General features: G+C 44.8%; 1 protein-coding gene across 2 annotated transcripts in view; it reads left to right on the top strand.

Annotated features, from left to right (window-relative positions):
• Positions 1–21,791, top strand: part of DTX2 (deltex E3 ubiquitin ligase 2) — a 576,494-nt gene that overhangs the window by 345,859 nt on the left and 208,844 nt on the right. Inside the window, exon 5 of one of the 2 annotated variants that reach the window (XM_085649604.1) lies at positions 10,660–10,800. The exons of the other annotated variant lie outside the window; for it this stretch is intronic. Coding sequence (XP_085505730.1) covers positions 10,660–10,800 — 141 coding nt within the window. The remainder of the gene's footprint in view (positions 1–10,659; positions 10,801–21,791) is intronic. 2 annotated transcript variants of the gene reach the window in all.

Raw genomic sequence — 21,791 nt, 5'->3', positions numbered from 1 at the left:
AAATGTCATTCGTATCCTCAGATTGATTCGTGGGAGCAGTGCAGGTGCATCAAACCGAATATAGTATAGATGATGAGTGGCCTCAATTGAATTTAGAAAAGCTCCAACCTTCATAATAATATGTCGAATTTTATTTTGCGGGGGCAGGGGGACCCCCGGGTTCCGGTAATGATTAATTGGAGGTCCCCAGAAGTCAAAAGTTTAAGAACCACATTCTATTGCATATTGTCAGATGTAGTAAGATTGAGAGATGTCAGGTCGGGCCGTCTCAGAAAAGCACGTCCATGCTTCAAAACAGACTGGCAATTATGTGCAAGTTAAACTATTGCTGGGCGTGGAAAAATATTTGTACGAAATTCTCCCTGATGCACGTCACACTTTATATTTAAAATCCCCATTAGTTTTTTTCACATATCAAATTTAACTTGATCAGATTTGCAATCAACCAACCTATGAATGAACTTTGCGACTGTGAGTTTGGGAAGGGGAGGGGTGGGGGTAGGGGGAGGAGGGTGGAGAGCAGGCGAAATTGTCACTCTGTTTTGCACAAAAACGAGGCACTAGCACTGTAAATGGCTTGTTCCACCTTTCAAGCGGTTCTCAATAACAGCTCGTCATAAAGCACTTGCACTATGCCAGTGATCTATATGTCCGTGGCAATATGCATCTGGTGTGCCTGGGTTGCACCGAGAAGGCAATTGTAATCGTGGCCTCATGCTTTAGAGTAACTATAGCAATATTTTTATGTATATTCGTACAAGTATTTTAACTCTCTGTACCAGTTATGATGAACTAGTGCCAATGCAAGCCCGGGGTGCATGTTCTATTTATTGCAGGAATGTTTAGTGTGCCACTTTTAGCATTATTACATTATTAACCTGGATCTGAATTTCGATTGAATGCTCTTAAGTAATGAAAATGCAATTTTCGTTTTTACATATATCCTCAAATAGGAAATTTTAATGTGGAATCAGTACGTAGAAAGTAGTGATTTTAAATCTTTGCAAATGTTGTTGGTTCATACTGTGTATGTGATTTATCATATTGCCCTTAAAATTCATATGACACATCTGCTAAAATATTAAACAATACTTGACTTTACACGCCCATGATACTTACCCAATAGGATGCCTTGGTTCCTGCGGACATAGTTGCAGCCCTGCTATTTACCAAGCATCGAATTTTGGTCTGCACTGTGTACTAACGACAGAGCTTGTTGTCCCGCTTCCTGCGTGATACAAAACCTAATACACAGGTGAAGCGCCAGTGCTTGCCATGTTGGAACAACATACTTTTACTTAAAATGGGAAATCTTCGAAATGAAATCTAAAGCATGGCTATTATTCACGAACAAAATCTTACTATATCTATATAAAAATAATGCACTCGTTTTGCTTGTTGAACATGTGATGCGGTGCCAGTTGAGATATTACTAGATTACTTGCTTCCTCTGCAGGCATTAGAGTGACTTCATAATTTAGAACCCCCCTCCCTCCCTTAGCAACAATAGCTGCACTAAGACTTTTCCCGTATGTTCTGTCAGCTCCGCGTTCTGCAACAGGCATTGAAAAGCAATATCTCTGTGAGATCTGTTGGCTTTTTCAATGTTTTTTTATCCTTGTTGTACAGTGAAGCTGCTGATGTACAGCATGGCTGAAAGTAAATTTAAATAAAAGAATAGAACTATGATGCGGTCAACCCCGAATTGAATGGAAAGTGTTACTTTGCTGACTGCGCTGCAAAGTCCCCCTCTTGTCATTTAAGCACAAATGCATATCAGAGTAGCTGAGCAACAGCAGCCTAAAACAAAGGCAAGCTTGTAAAAATCTTAACATCCCAGGAAGCTTGTGTGTGGTAACTGCCTCGCACTGCCTGCAGACCCTGCTTCACTCTCCAGTCTTATCTTTCCCAGTTTCATTGGTCTCTGTTTTAATTTTCATTATTTTTCACACCATCCTTTCCAAGCTATAACACTATTCTGTGTTATTGCATACAGTAGCACATTAAACCCAGACCTGTTGGCTTTGTCATTCCTTGTTATATTGCTGAATCTATTACCTGACCCATTAAGAGGCCAGCAACTCAAGTACTGATGTTCTCCTGTGGCAAGTATTTGCTTAATGGGACAGGTTTCTTTTTAGGTCTCGGGACCATCCGGTCGGCAGACCGGAAGTCCGGAGATTTAATGTCTTTGAGAAGAGGGGCTTGCACCCGCCCCTCTTCTCTCCTGTTCTCCATTGGCTGGCCTCTTAAATGCTGGCCAGCCACTGGAGAAGAGGTCAGTCACTCCGTTGAAGCCCCGTCTTTTTCGGATCGGGGGCGTGTTTTTTGCGAGAAGTCTCAGGGAGGAGACAACAGCAAAACACGCCCCCAAATCCGAAAATGAGGCTCCCTTTCTCCGAGGCATTTTTGCTGTGCCTCGGAGAAAGGCGGTGGTGTGCTTGCCTTTTGCTCTGCCTTGTTTATGATTCCGCCGATTAATAGGTTTTCGTAGACAATGTAGGTTTTCGTAGACAATGTATTTCCCAATTCCAGCACTGGCAGTAAAATAATCTAATGATCTACTGTCAAACGCTTCCGCATGTTAAAAAAATAACGCTTTATTTTTAAGGAGACTCCTATCAGATTTGTATTCTTATTTGGAATTAGTATGTCAGCGGTGCCCCTGGGGCACGGAGATTCTTTTAGCTTCCCGGGGTTTTCAACCAGAGCACAGTCTAGCCCTCAAACGCCGGAACCACGCCGTCTTTCTGGTTACCCAGGGTGCCCCCCTCGCGCTCGGTGGCAGCGGTCGGAGGAAGATGGCGGCCACTGGAAAGACGGAGGAGCTGCTTTTGTTATAGAGGCCGCAGAACACAGGAGAGGGACAGGTTGCGGCATCCGGCGGCGGGGGTGCAGGCACCAGCGGCCCGGTAAGCGGTCGAGGGGACCTGGGAGGCGGCAGTCTACCTCACAAGGCCTTCCAGCTCTCTCGCAACTCGCGAGAGTATCCGGCAAAGGGAGGCGGCCTGTAAGTGGGCCACAGGGACAAATCTTCGGCTAACTCGCCGATCTACGGTCGGGCTTTCCTTCAGATGTACCGACATCGGTCATAGATCGCATTATGTGAGGTCAGAATCCTAATCGCATAACAAAAGCTGCGGGGCGAAGGGTGTACGCAAGCTTTGCTGAGGAGATCTCTGAGCCGGTTGTGTGACAGGGCTGCCGAGGTGCGCTTTGCTGAGGCACACTTTGTTAACATTGCCTCATCATTTTCCTTTAGTTTTTGGTGTGTGTTTATTTATGAATTTTGGGATCAGTTTCTATTTTGTGCACGATAAATTGGTGAAGAGAATTTTGCATCTGATTAACATTCTACGTTCTTTATGAATGCAAGCACATATATCTCAACTTCCTGTTCTCATAGATACAGCTTCTATAAACAGATCTTTCATGGCCAAATCGGTTGAAAATGTACATGCAAAAAATGTTGTGAAGTAAACAAACGATCCTTTAATGGCGCTATTGAAGATAAAAAGTAACAAATAATTCCCCCTTTCTGAGGGGCTATGTTTTTTTTAAAGTCGATTTGTGATACTGACCATATATAAGTGAACATGTTTTAAAAGCATTTCAAGGTGTGCACAGTTTTGCGTGTTTTACTGAGAAATTATTAAATGTTTTGTATTGAATCTTAAAAAGGGGCTGCAGGTTTTTTATCGTCGTTGGCTGAACAGTATCACTTTTGTTTACTATTCTATTTTCCAGATTGATTCAAAATGAGGTCTAAGGTTGATTGTAAAATAGAAGCGAGAGTAGGTACCTCGTATCAGTTGTGCACTCACAATTGCTATGGTGCAGCCATTACGTATTTGGTACAACGTTCAGCATTCAGATGCTCCGATTTTGCGTATACCTGCTTTGCATCTTTGGCTATCATTTATGATCGAGAGAGATTTCCCATTTCCTTCTTCTACTACTGCTTTCAGTTTACAACTGCTGGCTGCCCTTCTTGTCTTTGATTATTACCTGCAGACTGGGAGGGTGTTTCTTTTGGAAGGTGAAATGGTGATTTAGTGTGATGTGACTAATGGGTTCTCGTTCGGAATTATGTTATTCACGTATGGAGGGATGGATACACCCCCAGGATAAATCACAGAGCAAGTGGTAGGTGAAAATGTTAATAATTGAGAGAATGCATTTTCGAGGAGCACACTAGCACTGATGTATGCATGAGTGCTTTATTACGAGAGGCATGTCTGTGCCAAGACCGGAACACAGAAGAGGCTCTGCACACGGGGGCAACAGGAAGGGTAGTGATTTCAATACAGCACCACCGTAGTAACAGGATGGGTTAGTCATGCGTAGGATCCCACAATCTAGTCAAGTGAGGACAGCCAGGATAACAACACAGGTCTTCTTAATCCTACAGGTGACATATCCACTAAACCCCATCATAGATTTTACAACCATCTGAAAGGGAAAAACTGTACACACTCAAGAACACTGCCTGAACACAAAATGAAGGCTGCTTGTATTTTCCTCTGCGGAACATGTTTTATTTAGTTTTTAGGTCTCGGCTAGCGAACAAGCATTTACAATGCAACGGTCTCGTCATTGTTAAAGTTAGAGCTATTGGCATTGCTCATGACATTTATTTTTGTTTATGTTTTTGTTTTTAAAACATGTAAAGAAACGGCATTGTTATTTACAATGTCAATAGCTTAATCAGTGTGTGTGTAGGTGGCTCTGTGTGTGGGTGCAAATGCAATAGGTCTCGCATTTGAGAGTGATTAAGCTATTGACATTGTAAATAACAATGCCGTTTCTTTAAATGTTTTAAAAACAAAAACATAAACAAAAATAATGTCATGAGCAATGCCAATAGCTCTAACTTTACCAATGCCGAGACCATTGCATTGTAAATGCTTGTTGTTGTGAGGAGTCAAGTGTAGCCTCTACCAGTTTGTAAAACCAGATCATTTGTGAGATTATTTTCAAACAAACCTTTTGAGTGGCAAATGCCACTGATTTTGGTAGTTCACACACCTCACTTGCTTTCAGGAAGAATCATTGTATCTCTCTGGTGCATATAGCCTTGGCTGCAGTGCACACAGACCCTTCATTGTACTCACAGACCCTTCATTGTACTCACAAATGGAACAAGCATTGGCATAGCCAATAGGTCTCGCCTCTGGGACCTTATAAGTGTTTTGCCAGAGGTGTTAGGAAGTTTGGTAAGAGATGCAATTTAACATAAAGGGATCCCACACCTTGTTGATACATGCAGTACCTGCAGTTCAATCAAACGAGAAGAGGGCATGGGGAAACCTCTTATAAGATCTCAATCAATGGAGAAGGCACGCATTACTGCAACTTGTGTGTGCTTTTACCGTATAAAAATTTAACACATGATCCGAGGCAGTTGAATGCTCGAAGCGATAAGTGAGGGAGAGAGGAAGGGAGGGAGAGATGGATGAAGGGAGCGAGGAAGGGAGAGAAGAAGTGAGGGAGGGAGAGAGAGGATGTGAGGGAGGGAGAGAGAGGATGTGAGGGAGGGAGAGAGAGGAAGTGAGGGAGGGAGAGAGAGGAAGTGAGGGAGGGGGATAGAGAGGGAGTGAGGGAGGGGGATAGAGAGGGAGTGAGGGAGGGGGAGAGAGGGAGGGAGAGAAGGAGAGAGAGGGAGGGAGAGGAATGGACGGAGAGAGGGAGGGAATGAGGGAGAGGGATGGAGAGAGGGAGGGGAAAACAAGAAGAAAGTGAGGAAGGCAGGCATCAGAAAGGGGAGGTGGAGCGGGGTGGAGTCCAAAACGCGTGAAACGGAACGAGAAGAAAGCGGATTATCACTCCGGGTTTTAGGGGTACTCCCGCCCCACCATCCTCTGGTTACATTCTCCACTCTCCTATCACGTCACAACTCTCTGGAGAATTCGACATGTCCCTCATTTAACCTTCCAGCACATCTGTGCCACTCGCCCTGAAAAGTTCTTCTCCCTTGGTTTCAGTGTGTGACCACCCCCCTCCAAAACACGTTAGCACTCCCTGCGAAGATTCAAGGCATTGAACGTAAAGGGCAGTTCGAATGGAGGGGTGCAAAGGAGAGCTGGAAAAGAGCACGGTGAAGCGAAGAAAAGTACCAAGCAGTTCAGGGAGTGGTCGAGAAAGTGATGGAGAGCAGCATGGCGGAGGAAGGTTGGAGGGCTATGCAGAGTTGAGGGGAAGTGCCGTGGAGTGGTCTGGTGAAGCAGAGACCCTCTGAGAAGTTATGAGCAGGCGTTGTCGTCTTTAGGGGGAAAGAACGACAGGAGTCTTTCACGACTCTGGGCAGAGACCCTCATTTGCACACTCCTAGGGGGAGGGGGAGGGTCAAAGGCGACTGGGTGATCGCTCCTTCCCACCTGCTTCTCCCTCACTTTCTCCATCAGCATTCAAGCACCCCGTTGTTAGTCAGTCACAACTTTTGCAACTTTCTTCAAGGATGCCTTTAGCCTGGGATAGATGGGAAAGTCTTGAGCATTTCTGAGGAAGTAGGGAGGGTATAAAGTTTTCTTCAAGAACCACATTTGTAAAGAGACTCCTTGTGAGACTTAAAAAGAACTAGAATAATGCAGTGACTTGGGTGTAAGGCCAAGTCAGAGTGAGGAAGGGGAGCTAAAAGATCCACTAAACTATGAATGTAAACTGACCGCGTTGTTCTGTTATTAGACGTGCCGATAGCGTCTTCTATGTACAACACCAATAAGAATGGGACCTACACACCATTCTTCCAAAGTACTATTTTGAAACACAGATTTTAGGATTGTGAGCAGGCAAGTGTTTGGCTTAAAGGGAATTTAACATATGTCAGTCTTTGCGTTTAGAACGGATTACTCGTGCCAGAAGGTATACTTTAATGGAACAATGCATCTCGGATCAACACTCAGCACAACTATGGAAACAGACACTTAAAAAACAATGTTGGGAACAAATGTCAACATTGTATTTTTAAATAATAGCTCCGTGCAATAGTAACTTGAAAGAAATAGAAGATGTACCCGACTATGCCCATTTTGTGTACGTAACTGTGCAGTTCAGACAAATCAAACATTTTTGGGGTAGTCTTCCCAAAATTGCAATTCTCTATTTAAGACAACGGCAAGTGCGCATACAGTAAAAAGCTGTTATTTGTAAGGAAGAATACTGACGTCTTTGTAGTTTGCATTAGGTCAACCCGGGTATTCTGAAATTTAACGGAATGACGTGGTAGCTGTAGTCCTAAGAAAAGCCACACCTAGCAGTTAGTGCCTGATTTACTGCCTGTTGCGCTCTTATTGTTTTTATTTTTACTACCAGATGCCCTGATAAAGGCCCTTCAATACACATGATTTCTTCTTAGTCTCGTTTTGAATGAGAGCGGAATGTTTCCTCCTCAAAGGAAACCGGACACAGACAGTTTTTATGGAGAAGAGGGGGTATAGGGGAGAGTCTGGCACAGGGAAATAAAAGTGCTTACATAATGTTTGCTTACAGGGACCAGACGCGCACAGCGTTTCCCTTGCGGGAGCGAGCAGCGGCACCATCTCTTTTGAAGATAATTACAAACAGATTGCGCTGATGCTCGCACCCGCAAGGGAAACGCCAAACGTGCACGAGTTGCAATACAAAGCAATGCAAAACATGCATGCGTTTAACCAAAAGTGGTGATCAATTGCAAAAGGTCCCCTCCTAAGCAGCGCTTGCACGCTGCGTAGGCAAAACCTAAAAAATAGAGAGCATTGAAAGGCAAGGTGTTGTGCTGTTCATCAACATGGGCAAGTAAATGAAATGTCTATAGTCTAATGGCAAGAAATATACTAGTCATAAAGGTTCTCGCTCAGGTTGGGGAAAGCCATTATGGCAGGCTACCTCTGCTATGAATTTTGCAGTTTTGCCTCCTTGCTCCCAGACTATGGCTATGAGGTGTTTAGAGCTATGAGTATGCAGATTATTTTTATCTCCAGTTTGGCCAATATCCGTATTTAAGAGCATTCTCTTCTTCCTCTGTACCGCTAGTGTATAGCAGGTATCCTATTGAAAAAGTGTTAAATAGGGGCAGCACTTTAATTGAGATAAACATATTTGGGAGGCTCTAAGTAATTATAGCTGTTGCTTAAAACATAACCAAAATTTCTGTAATTTCTATAGTGTGACCCTCAACAACTGATATACACCTAAAACCAGCCAGGACTATTGACTTTCTCAGTAGTTGGCTCAGTGCGCTTTGCAGAGCAGCCAAGGATTGGATGCCCACGTATTCTGAACACCTTTCTGACCGGCCCTGTGAGAAACTCTGACTGCTTTCAGCAACAGAGGGTTCATTCGTGGTCCTTTTCTAAACACCTTGATGCGACTCAGTTCAAAGTATACACTGTACAAGAATAATATGCTACTCGGAAGAAAAAAAAATAACTAGGTATCCTGGAAATTGCTAACACGGAGTGCAAGATTGACTAAAACATGAAATATAAACACGGACTAAATTACTGCTATGAATTTCTGTAACATTTTTTGCATTAATTGTTCAGAAATCGTCATGGTTTTTACCAGTATAGTTATGAACATCAATATAGCGCCCGATAGGGACCCGTTTCAATGTACGTGTTATATTACTACTGAGTCTAAGACCTGGAGGGGCCCATCCCACTTAAAGCCCTGGACAGGGGTGCCGTAGTCATCCTCATAACAACCTTACAAATAAAAAAAAAATTGGAATCCCAGCACAGCTTTATTTGCAGGTTACGGCACACCCGATCCGCCCTGTCGTCCATGCCGGCTGCTCTTTCCTGAGGGACCAGAAGAGTTCCAGGGAAAAGCTGCATGTTAGCAATAAAAAAAGGTGCTCAAGTAGTTTGGAGGTGTGGGGAGAGGGAGAGGACCTACAATAAAAAAATAAAAAAAGAAACCTGTCATTATCAACTATTTACTTAGCAGTCATCCAGGACAACGACTCGCTGTTCTTACTGAACCTGGAGGGCAGTTTTTCCCTAAACACAAATATACTGTTCTTCTGCCTGAATGTAACCCCTCAAACCTCCTCTCCATTGTGGTCCAAGATGGCATTGGTGGTGACTTGTCGGTCGCTGTAGAAATTCTGCCCTTCTAGTGGAATGCCGCTTCTGCAGCTGCAGATTACACTCCAGGATGTTCAATCAGAGTTTCAGTATAGAACTCACTCTGGAAGATTCTGTGCCTTGTATGACATTTCTAGTTCATCCCTCCACATAAACGTTCTGAAGCGGAGTGGTCTTCCTACTAATGTTTGGTCTATTGTGGTAACAGTGCACATCATTGCAGCCCTATCTTCTGTAAGTGTGGCGGCATGCACTTTGCTTTTTAAAGATCTTACAAACATCAATAGAGCTGTGGGAGTGTATCATCACCAAGAGCATTCTTCACTCCTTGGAAGAGATTATACGAGCTGCAGGCATCTCCACTGCTCCTGTGTGTGGGAATTCCATCCAGAAATGCTCTCCGAGTCTTGGGGCTTCCAGTAATCAACGCCTTTACCACAAACCTGAATTCCTCTTGCACACAGTTATTGCTTCTTATGGGTTCCCAACCTAGGGGTAGCCTGATGTTCGATTGGAGAGGAAGTTTTAATAATCCTTTTTCCTGATCTCTCGTTTTGTGAGTCCTGCAGAAAATTAAGGGGAGCTGTGAGTGCTATACCATACTAGTGGCACTGTCCAGGTTTGGCTTCCAAAACCTGCATCCTTAAAGGGAGTCTATCTGCCTCTTTCAAAGGATGGACTTCCTATCTATGAGGAAGGAGAGAATACTTGTCCCCTTCTTTAATCTCCCAAATTTAACACAGATGTCTAAGGTGCTATCCTTCACCTACATTGGCATCTCTGAGAACTTCAGTATCCTGTCAGCTGTCAGGAAAACCTTCACCACAGCGCAGTACAAGAGCAACTGATCAATATTCTGTTATTGGGGCCTTAAAAGTTGACAAACTGCTCTGTTGTTTAGTGGAATATGGAATAGCTTTTTTTCTGCCAGTCTGAGGAAAGTCTGATTTTAACACTACCTCAGTTGGTGCCTTGGAACATTTTCCACCATCATCGGACGTCATCTGACATGACAGACCTACTACACTTGTACCCTCCTACGTGTGCTACTTAAAGGATCCTCTGAAGATTTAAGGGCAGGTTGATGGAAATAATAGTGCCTGTGTACACCCAGGTGAAGGAAATATTTAATATTATGCAGCTTTGCAAAGCAATGTCTGGTTCTACCAAACGGTGCAACCAGAAACAGTTGCAGGGAGAGTCGATCTGAAAAGAATAAATACATAACTTGGTAAGTAATTTCATGTTTTGTGTTCCCAGTACAAGCTGCAGTTTTGCCTGTGGTCCCCTTTGACTTTTCCACTAGCGTGTTCCTTGATAAACAAGGATGTAAGTAAAAACACAGATTTAGTCGGATTAAAGAGGCACTAAAATGTGCATAAGATATGCAGTTGTGAATTTTAAAGCAGTTGCCTATCCACTTTTAGTGATAGATTCTGAAGTCCTATTGTTACACTTTTCATTTTTAAATTATGTTCAGTCTGGTGTACTTTGTATAGACATTAATTTCCACTTCTTATTTTTAAGCTTTAAGTTTTAATTGTGTTTTTCGCATTCTTTCCTTTCTGCATGTTACTCACGTTCCCCCCAGGCGTGACAGCTCTGGTGATGTCAGCCGCTGGAATCCCTGCCCGCGTTGCCCGTGCATCGTTACCTGCAAGCTCCCCCAACATGCGTATCTCCTCTAAAAAGCAAAGCTCATTTAAGAAATTAAGGAAAATGTTCAAGAAAGGTAGTTTCTTTTACACCTCTGGCATTTGCTATGCTTCTAACTTATTTAGCTTTCATGCATGCACCCTTGCTATTCCTTCTTTCTGGGTTGCTGTTGGCCCCCATTGCGAACCCAATTGTTCCCTTCATATTATCTCTTTTTGGCAGCATGATGACTTTGGTCACCTGTGCGCTGCAGTCTTTTTGTAGCTTCATAACTGATAGATTTCTAGCTGCAGATTACTTACTGTAGAATAATTCTCCATCCAGGTGTCAGACTGGATCCGGAATATTTTTTGAACAGTACCATTGCGCGCTGGTTGGAGGCGTTGTTTGGCTCAAGTCGTGGTCTGCACCGAAAGTGAAACCCTATATAGGCACCGCCCTGGTGCACTGATGCGAGTTCTTTACTTTCATGGGAGATAACACTGATCCGGTCAGAATTACCCCCAGTCATTTTCTGGCTGGCTTTTTCTGATGTATTGTCGACTATTTTTGAGAGTTTCTCTCTCCTGGTGTGAGGATGTCGCCTAAGAAATAGGCTGGTTACAATCCCCGTGCTGCCTCTTAGACCGATGCCTCTGACAGACCCTCCACTTGGTGTTTGTGGTGCCTGGAGCATGACCACGACTCCAAGACCTGGGAGGACTGCTGCGCCATGCACCCCAATACGCTAAGGGAGCGATCCCTCAAGCTCCTCGCCGCCCGATGTCCGACGACCCAGCGTCTCTCAAGACCCTGATTGCACCGAAGGCCCCGGATTCGTTCGTGGAGCTACACTCTGCTTTCGTTGTCGCACTCAAAGCTGTCAGGGATCCGAGTAAATCCCACTAGCATGAAAATTCAAAGAAGTCACAGATGCTGCCACACCTGGCAAAGTCATCCAATGAGGTGCGGGAACAATGACACTCCAGGCCTCTCGCTTCGTCTGACCCCGAGTTCTTGTCCGCTGCGCACTTCCCTGATTTTGCCAGAGTGACCCCCTGTCCAACTAAACATTTTTGGAGGCTCATCCTCAGTGCCAGTCGAGCCTCATTTATCCCTTGTTGGATCCAGAGCGAATCAGCCGGCGAGACCTAGATCTTCCTTGGCACCTGCTCTACTACCGTTACCACCGACGCCATCCACATCTCCATTGTCATTCCCGACTTCAACACGGAGCCAGATGGACGTCAACCGGCTGTGACTGTGAACATGCTCTCCGGGTCGGAGCCAGTGCCTTTTTCTTTTGACAGGTCTGGAGAGGGAGAGGAATGGGGGGGGTCTGAGGACTTTAATGGATACCAGAATCCCTTAGATGAGAATAAGGACAACTGGTACAAGGAACTGGCAGAGGCCAGGGGGTTAGACACCCTGCCTGACACTGGCTTAGTCTCTCCTCCTACCATGAATAACCTTTACTCCCTTTTAATGAAGCACTTACTGCTGCCGTCCTCGAGGCCTGGTTCAAGCCCTGCACAGAGGCTCCTGTCCATAAGATGATTGCCCACCACCATCACCCTGCTTCTGGTGAGCCCAGTTTCCCTCTCCAGCACCCCACTTTGGAGAGCTTGGTGGTCAAAGCCTTCACCACTTGGCTCAACCTCAGAGCGTTACCTGCCACTCCACCACATATGGCATCCAAGAGGCTGGATGCCATTGGCAAGAGAATGTTCTATTCCACCAGCCTTTCTCTGTGGACGATGAACACTGCGTGCCTTTTTTGGGCGATATTGCCATGCAATTTGGGATTTGATTGCACGGGTGGTGCCTATGGTCTCGGAGGAGGTCCGGGCCATACTCTCCCAAGCTATTGCTGGTGAGAGAGAAGCAGCAAAGTTCACCATATGATGTGACTTGACATGACCGACTTGCTGAGTATAGCGATTTCATCCTCTCTGGCCCTGCGGCTCAATACATGATGGAGATCAACTGTTTTTTCAGGGTATTTCCAAGCCTCCATTATGGACATGCCTTTTAATGGCTCCTAGCTTTATGGAGAGAAGGCGGACTCCTCGCTGGAGCGCTTTAAGGATAGCAGAGCTACATCCTGGTGCTTGTGTACAGCCCCTCGCCACCCCAGTCTGCCGTCCACCCCTTTCATGGCCACAGAAGGGGTCTTCAACTACATATTTTCCCTCCTAGCCTCCACGGCCCACAGGCTTCCCAGCCTTTTCATGGCCTTGGACGGTGGTCCCATGGCTTTCGGGGGACAGGTAGCCATAGGTTGGGTCTGTCCGCCACCCCCTCCCCCCTGGCAGCTGCACCCTCCAAACCTCTTCAGTTTGCCCTCCGAATATCATGCGCATCCAGTTTGGGGGGAGGGGTGCACCATCACCTACATCACTGGCAATCTGTAAACATCTGAAGTTGAGTTTTGCAAATTGTTCAAAGGGACTACGATCTCCCCTTTGTGACTACCCAATGACCTATGTCACCCATTTACAACCGACTGACGGAGGACCACCTCTCCTTGCTCCGTCAGGAAGTGCTGGCTCTCTTGATCAAGGGGGCCATAGGCAGGGTGCCTGCATCAGAAGTAGATTGTGGCTGCTATCCCCCCTACATTCTGGTGTCCAAGAAGGACAAAGGCCTTTGTCCTATCCTAGACACAGTGCAGTTTTGGGCCTATCCTCCTGAGTGGCGACTCCAGGATGTTTAGTCTATAAAAACGATGTTTCAGCCTCTATCCTGTATTTCAGGGAGATTGACCATGAGGTTGGTAGACCTCATGGCATCCTGCATTCCTCTAGTTACTTGTACCCTTTGGCATATGCAGACTCCGCATTGGGACCGGTAGTCCGAGTGGGCGCTGCATCAGGGCAATCTCTCCAACATGGTCCAGATCTCTGAGGAAATTGCGAAAGATCAGCAGTGCTAGCTGATGTACCGCAGTTGGGGCAGTGGCCGAACCCTTACTCTTCCCCAACCGGAGCGTAGTGACAGATGTGTCCCTTCTAGGATGGAGTGGCCATCTGGGAGATATGAAGATCACAGAACTCTCCGGCAGAGTCTGAGCTCCACATCATCCTGTTGAAGCTTCGTGCAATTTGCTTGGCATGAAGTCTTTTTTTGTCTATCAGGGGAAGGCTGGAGCAGGTGTTCAGAGACAACACCACTGCCATGTGACACTGCAACAAACAGGGTGGGTGGGGTCTTGGACCGTTTGTCGAGAGGCTCTGCATCTATGGACATGGCTGAAAATCAGGGCATTTTCCTGGTGGTTCGGCTGAGTTTGTCCCCTCTCTGAATGCCAGTGCAGACAAACTCAGCCGAAGATGTCTAGCAGATCACGAATGACGTGTTCACCCGGAGGTGGTGCAAGGACTGTATCAGCAGTGGGAAGAGCCCTAGTTGGGTCTATTTGCCAGTGCAGAGAAAGCGCAATGTCAGAATTTTTGTGTGCTGGAGTTTCCAAAATAGCTGTTGCTTCGAGACGCTTTTCATCTCGAGTGGAGCTCCAGCCTCCTGTACCTCTTTCTGTCAATACCACTCCCGCCCAGAGTTCTCAAGAAGATCAGGAACAACTGGTCTTAAGTTATTCTTGAAGCTCTGGATTAGGAATGGAGAGTCTGGTATCCTGAGCTGTTGAGCATGACCATTGGTCCTCCAATCAGACTGCCTCTTCGGCAGGAACTTTAGTCGCACAAACAGGGGAGGGTTCGACACCCGAACCTGAGCACCCTTCGTGAGTGGAGATTGATCAACGACAGTTGACAGCTTTTGACTTTCCTTCCGAAATCGGAGAGGTTATACTGGCAGTCATGCATCCCTCCACCAATTCATAATAGGCCTGCAGTTGGGACAAGTTTGTGACATGGTGTGATTCCCATAACATTGACCCCTATTCTGAACCTTTATCCAAGGTTCTTCTGTTTACTCTATTGTAAGCCCAGCGGAGCTCTGCTTCGGGCACAGTTAAAGGTTGTCTTCCAGCCATTTCAGCATTTTTGCATTTGCCAGACCAACATTCTTTAGTTATGTCGCCTGTTGTGGCTAGGTTTCTTACAAGCCTGCAGCACGTTTACCTCCAGGCCATTCATCATGCTCCAGTGGTATTTGAATCTTGTTCTCGCCTTCTTGATTTGTGCACCCTCAGCATAATTGCCCTCTTAGGCTTTTGATTTAAACTGCCTTTCTAGTGGCCATACCATCGGCCAGGTGGGTCAGCACATTGCAGGCAATCCCGGCACACACACCCCCCTACACCACCTTTTACCCTGACAAGCTGGTCCTACGCACCATTACCTCTTTCCTTCCGAATGTTGTCTCTCTTCCATGTAGGCCAGAACCTCATACTGCCTACCTTCTTTGCTCTGTCTCAACCATCCAAAGAGGAGGAAAGACTCCACCATCTGGACCCAAAAAGAGTGTTGTTGTTCTTCCTTGACTGCACAAAATAGTTCTGGGTGGACGATTAACTCTAGAGCTATAAAAGGGAAGGCCGTGCAGAAACAGTCCATCTCAAGATGAATAGTGCTCTGCATCAAGATCTGCTGCGCATTGGCCGAGAAGCATCCACCTGAGGGTTTGCATGCTCATTCTGCCAGAGCATCTAGCCCGCTGAGTTTCCATCCTGGACATCCGTCAGGCAGCAATGTGGGCGTGTTTGCACACATTTACCAGACACTACTGTCCGAATAGTCTGGTCATTTGCAATGGGCACATCATCTGTTAAGTCCTACAGGACGTTTTGATGTAAACTTGGCTTTGCAGACCTTTCCTCTGGGAAGGCATTGCTCAGGTATTTATTTTAAGTTAAGGAATGTGCAGCTAGATGTCTCTATCAGATGAACAGGTTACTTAACTTCGGTAACACATTGTTTAAAGAGACTCTTTCTAGCCACAGATGACCTACCAACCCTCCCATCCCCCTCGCTCTGCGAGCCAATTGCACTGTAAGGGGCACTGTTCTCAGGGCCATAGTTTCTTACAGCAGTGGTCAGTTCTTTTCGTGCTCTGTGCTCCTGAGCATGGGAAGTTGTGAAAGTAACTGATGTCAGTGCACCTGAAAGGCACCTATATGGGTACTGCACATGCCACTTCCGACAAGGGCGACAAAGAGCCGAATGACGCCACCTAGCAGCATGCAGGGGTACTGCTAAAAAGAACTCTGGATTTAATCTGACACTTGGGGGTTATTCCAAGGTAAGGAATCTACGGATAAATAGTCTCAACCAGATTAGGCATTAATGAAGAAAAGTAATTTGTTCATTTGGTGCACTTTTATGTACACGGCTCCAGTGATGGTTAGGGATGTGTTGGGAACGTCACACAATATGTACCAAGAACGCATCCAGCCACCATCACTTCCCTCCTTTACTTTGTCCAATTTTTATTTTATTTTATCCTCTGGTGGTTTTTTCCCCTTTTTTATTTTTTATTTAGCACTACCTTTACTGTTCCCAACCTATTAATAACATCTAATTCATCCTTAACCTGTCTCCTTTACGGCATTCTAGATTTCATCAATGCTAACCCTGCTACCTACCTACATCGAATTATATTCATGGGAACCATAACTCTATAATTGATTCAGTTCAAATAGTTTATTACAAATTATATGAATGTACATTTTACTAAACTAATTCATACCTTCAATTAAATCCAAATTGTTTTCTGTTATTTTGATACTAACACTAACCCAAACTTTAAATGTTACACAGTTTAACGTGGTTCAACAAATATACAGCTCAGTTCAACATCATATTTTTGTAAGGGGCCTTGAAACGCGAAATAATGAGTGTTTTGCCTGATAAATGTTATAAAACTCCAGCAAGCTAAAGTAAGAAGGAAAACACTTCAAAATCTTATTGTTTTTAATATGCTTCTGGGTGTTTTAAATAAAAGGACCGTGAACAGAAAATTCCAAAACTAAGAGCGAACAAATCATCTAGAAGTGCTCAGAAAGTGAGAAGCCTTCGAGTGGCATATAGGAGCAAAATAAGAACCAATAATTTGATCTCTTGTGCTTTGGTAATTCAGCCTCTTGAACGCTATGAAGTTACATTTACAATGTCTTGATCGTCTTTCAGCCTGAAAGCTCAATGATATAGTTGCTGTTCAACTTATGAATATTAGTGCAGTGTTTATGAATTTTAGTTGCCTTTTGCAAATGGTGATACGTAGTCCTGGAAATTAATAGCAGTTGACCTAATCAGATCCACTTTGAAAATTGTACTAATTTAGTGTTAACCACAATACAACAGTAAACCGCTTTTCTTAAATCATCTTTGTCACACAATGAAATGCAACCAATGTTTGAGGGTTAACTAGCGAGCAGTTGCCAAAAAGGTGAATGTTTTATTAAAAAAAAAAAGAACATACAGCTTTATTTTGTTAAAAAATCATGCTAATGTAACCTCTTTAAATATATGGCAAACCTTTCACTTGGCAGTGCCCGCCACTGCCAAGTAATGGCAGGGGACAAGACGGTGTGGTATTTAAAGATACAAAAGACATCCAGTGTCCCAGCAGGTGAGTATGGTAGATTGAAAAGAGGTAAGGAAATTGTGGAAAGGAGGAGGACACCACACGGAAGAAGTGGAGGAACCTAGAAGAAAGAAACACCACAAAAGCTATATGACTTGTAGGAGCTGCAGTAAAAAAAAAAAGCAGTAGAGGAAGAACATCTTTGGCAGATGTACAGGCCCATCCTTCACCCAGGAAATGAATACAAAAGAAATATCCTCCAAAAGGATAACGACCAAAAGAAACTATTTGCAACATTTTTGTTAAAAACATTGAAATGCCTTTGGAATAGGATTTAACCAGCATAGCTTTAATACCATGACATTTCGCAACTCTACGTTTATGCACAGGAGATTTTTACATACTACTGACAAATCAAAACTACAGATGTTCTTATATCTTTAATACCATTCTATAGCTTTAATACCATGTGATTTTGGGATCTACATTTGTGCACTCGAGATTTTTTGGGCTATTTGGGGTAGTTTGCGCTTAGGCCTATGTAACATCTTGACCGCATAAGGTATCCACCTTTTTTTCCAACATCATGGGGATTCTAAAGGTACCCAGGGTTTGTGGATTCCCCTGGAGGGGACACAGAAATTAGCCAAAATACAGCTAAATTTGTTTTTTTGTGTGGAACAATTGGGGAAAAAGGGCTACAGATGAAAGCGTCAGTTTTTTTCCCCCTGAAAATGGTATCAAAAAAGGGGTTGTGGTGCTGAAATCACCATCGTCCCAGCTTTCAGGGACAAGTAGACTTTTGTTGAAAACCAAAATATTTTACAGTTTTGGCATTTTTCTGGGACATAGCCACTTTTTTGCTATTTTTTGTGCTTTCAACCTCTTTCCAGTTAATGGTAGAAATGGGTATGAAAGCAATAATGGATCCTGGAAAGCTTTACATTTTAGAAAAGTAGACAAAATTCTGAATTTAACAAGGGGTTATTTGTGTAGATCCTTCAAGGTTTCTTTATAGAAACTAACCGTTGAATATAGAAAAATTGAAAATTAGTTGAAAAAAACAGCCGTTTGTGTCAACGCTTTTACCTGTAACTTCTTCTAATTATGACAACTGTTTGAAAGCAATATACCGTTACATCCGCTGGACCTTTCTGGTTGTGGGAATATATAGGACTTGTAGGTTCACCAAGAACCCGACGAACCCAGAGCCAATAACTGAGCAGCGACTTGCAATGGTTTTTTAATATGTATCGGGTATATAGCAATTATTCCGGGAAAATGTATACATGGAAAAATCGGTATGAAAGACACCTATATATTTGTGAAATGGGAACAAAATATAGAGTTAAGAAACAGTAGATATTTGCACGTTTCCGAAATTGGGAATACCCATACTAGCATGAGAATTATAGGTCATTTTTCAAAATGACTTATTTTTTACACATTGTCTTTCATTTGGAAGGCAGAAATGCATCGAAAGTCAATAGGTAATAACATTTGCTCTACAACTCTGTTACCCTAAGTCTCCCGATAAAAATGGTACCTCACTTGTGTGGGTAGGCCTAGTGCCCACGAAAGGAAACAGCTCAAAACGCAACGTGGACACAACACATTTGTGGATTCCCCTGGGTGTCTAGTTTTCAAAAATGTATAGGTTTGCTAGGTTTCCCTAGCCGCCGGCAGAGCTAGGGTTCAAAATCGACAGCTAGGCACTTTGCAAAAAAAGGGTCAGTTTTCACTATGAAAATGTGGTGTGTCCACGTTGCGTTTTGGGCCATTTCCTGTCGCGGGCACAAGGCCTACCCACACAAGTGAGGTACCGTTTTTCTCTGAAGACTTTGGGTAATGCGGCGTGGGTGGAATTTTGTGGATCCACGCAGATCCCAGAACATTCCAACACATAATTGTGAGGAAAAAGTGTTTTTTTAACGAAGATGGAGGTTTACAAGGGATTCTGGGTAACAGAACCTGGTTAGAGGCACACAAGTCACCCATCCTGGATTCCCCTTGGTGTCTAGTTACAAAAATGTACAGGTTTGCTAGGTTTCCCTATGTGCCGGCTGCGCTAGGGCCCAAAATCCACAGGTAGGCACATTGCTAAAAACAAGTCTGTGCCTAGTGGACTTTCTGCCACCCTGGGTGGAGATTGGGGGGAGGGTTGCCCCGATATGCCCCCAAGAGGGGCAGAATGACTGTTGCTATTTTATTGATGGTGGGGGCATTGGTATGCCCGTTCTGGGCAGCCCCCACACCCATGCATAAAAAAGCCAGCATAATCGCTGGCGCCTGTTGGGATTTCTGCAGATCAGGGGCCACTGCCCCCTCGGGGGGGCAGAAAGACTGTGGCATTTTAGGGGGGAGATGTGGGCACTGGCATGCCCATTCTGGGCCGACCTCACCCCTGAATTAAAAAAAAATAATAATCCTGAGGCCTAGTGGGCTGCCAGGGGGGGGGTATTGCCAAGCCCTTTTTGGACAGCCCCCACCCCAACGTCAATAAAAAAGAAATCCCTGTTTTTTAGTGGGCTTTCTGGGGCTAGTGGGCTTTCTGCTCTGTTCTGCCCAAAAACGATACCTCTCCCATCTTTTTCGGTGCTTGGGGGCTGAGATAGCCCCACAAGAACCGAAACTGAAACTATGTTTGTTTCGATTTCATTGTAATGACGATTGCGCGTGATCGTCATTTCAATGAAATACAAAAAGCAGCCTGGGGAGGTTGGGGGAAGCTTTTCCCCAACTCCCCAGACAAAAAAAAGGGAAATCCCTCTGCATGTGCTCATGACTGAATGGTTGTCATGAGCACACTAGAACTTGTGCTCATGACGGAACCATTCCGTCATGAGCACTGAAGTGGTTAACACTGCTAACCAGTGCTAAAGTGATTGTGATATCTCACCTAAACTTGGTAGAATAGGCTTATACCCAATTGGCATGTTTAGTTTGCTTCTACATCCCTAGTAAAGTGGTACCACCCGTACTCTGACCTGTAAATTAAAGTTACTAGTGGGTCTGCAGCACTGATTGTGCCACCCACTAAAGTTGCCCTTCTGAACATGCCTTGTGCCTCCTGTTTCAGCCTGTGTGCACAGTTCTAATCTGCCACTTTGACCTGGCAAGATAAATCTCTTGCCAGTCCCATATCTTGCATACATATAAGACACCCCTAGGGTAGGCCCTACAAAGCCCAAAGGGCAGGATAAAGTGTAAATTAAAACTTTGTTTAAGTTTTGCATGTCCTGGTAGTAAAAAAAACCTCATAAATGTGTTTTTCACTACTGCAAGGCCTACCTCTAACATAGGATTACATTTGGTTACCCTATTACATTTAATAAGTGATAACTTTCAATTGGGAGCAGATTGACGGGCCATGTCTGGGTCTGAAGAATTGTATTTAAAAGCCATCTTTAATGGTAAAGTCAGATTTTTTTGTCACATTTCTAAAAAATGCCACTTTTCGAGATTTTGCATTTTCTTGTCTCAACCATTTGGTGTCTGCTGTATGTATCCTGGGTTACATGACTTGGTGCATTTGGTCTATGTGTATTGCTACCAGACATTGAGACGAAGAGAAGCTAGGTGTTGGCAGGACGGGTCAATCTGAGCTAACAAGGTGTAGGAGCTGTTACCTCCCAACGCTTGCAGATCACAAAGGCCCTGCCAGGGTTACTCTCTCAAAGGATTTGACTCTAGTCTGTTGTGACTCAAGACAATCTGGGACCCAAGCAGGGAGGCATGACGTTCTAAGCTCCTCTCGGCAGACGGAAACCTGTAGAAGCTTCTCTTACGTCAACATGGGTACCAGGTATAAATATTGGACCTCAGACCCCAAATCTCCAGTACACATCCGGACCTGGAAGAATCCGAAGGACTGCTCTGCTGGAAGAAGGACTGCAACTCTGCTGCCCTGCCCTTATGCCTGAGTGAAGGACTGGACTTGCATCTTGAACCCAAGACCTCCATAGTGTCTCCAAGGGCTATCTTGCTGGCCTCCTGATCAGAAGTCTCAGGGACAGAACAGGTTTCCTCTATCTTCTACCCAGTTCTTGGAATCTGCCAGCTGTGAGTCCTATCCTCCCAAGTGAAACCACCCCAGTCCTGGCACCTTGGAATTCTGCCTGAAGGAGCTCTACCAGCCCCCACTGTGGTCCCAGCAGAACCGATGCACCGGAGTGCAGCTCGATGTATCGCCGACCAGAAACTCTGCATCACAGCCACTGAGCATGTCACCACTTCACCAAACCCCGCATCGGGAGCTCTGCATGGTTTTTGTCCGGCGCTGGACTTCACATCACAAGCCCTGAGGCTTCCTTGGATCCAGCCGGTACGTGACGCAGGACTTCACATTAAAAGCCCCTGATTGACAGCATCCACAATGACTACGCACAACCTCAAATGGGAGCTTCGCAGCTCCTAGGAATCGCCACTGCGCTACGCATCCTCAACAGGATTCTACATCTCTCCGCAAATGGGATTCAAGGTACTCTGTTCAACTAGCCTAACTGGGTCTCTGTAGCCAGCCTGCGCTGCATCGCTGTTGGTATGAACTTATGACTTTGTCCCGGTCTGGCACGACAAGATATCCACAGCTGGCAGTTTGTG

This window comes from Triturus cristatus, chromosome 3_2, assembly GCF_964204655.1.
Source record: "Triturus cristatus chromosome 3_2, aTriCri1.1, whole genome shotgun sequence".
Lineage (NCBI taxonomy): Eukaryota > Metazoa > Chordata > Amphibia > Caudata > Salamandridae > Triturus > Triturus cristatus.
This window is presented reverse-complemented; position numbering and strand designations above follow the sequence as displayed.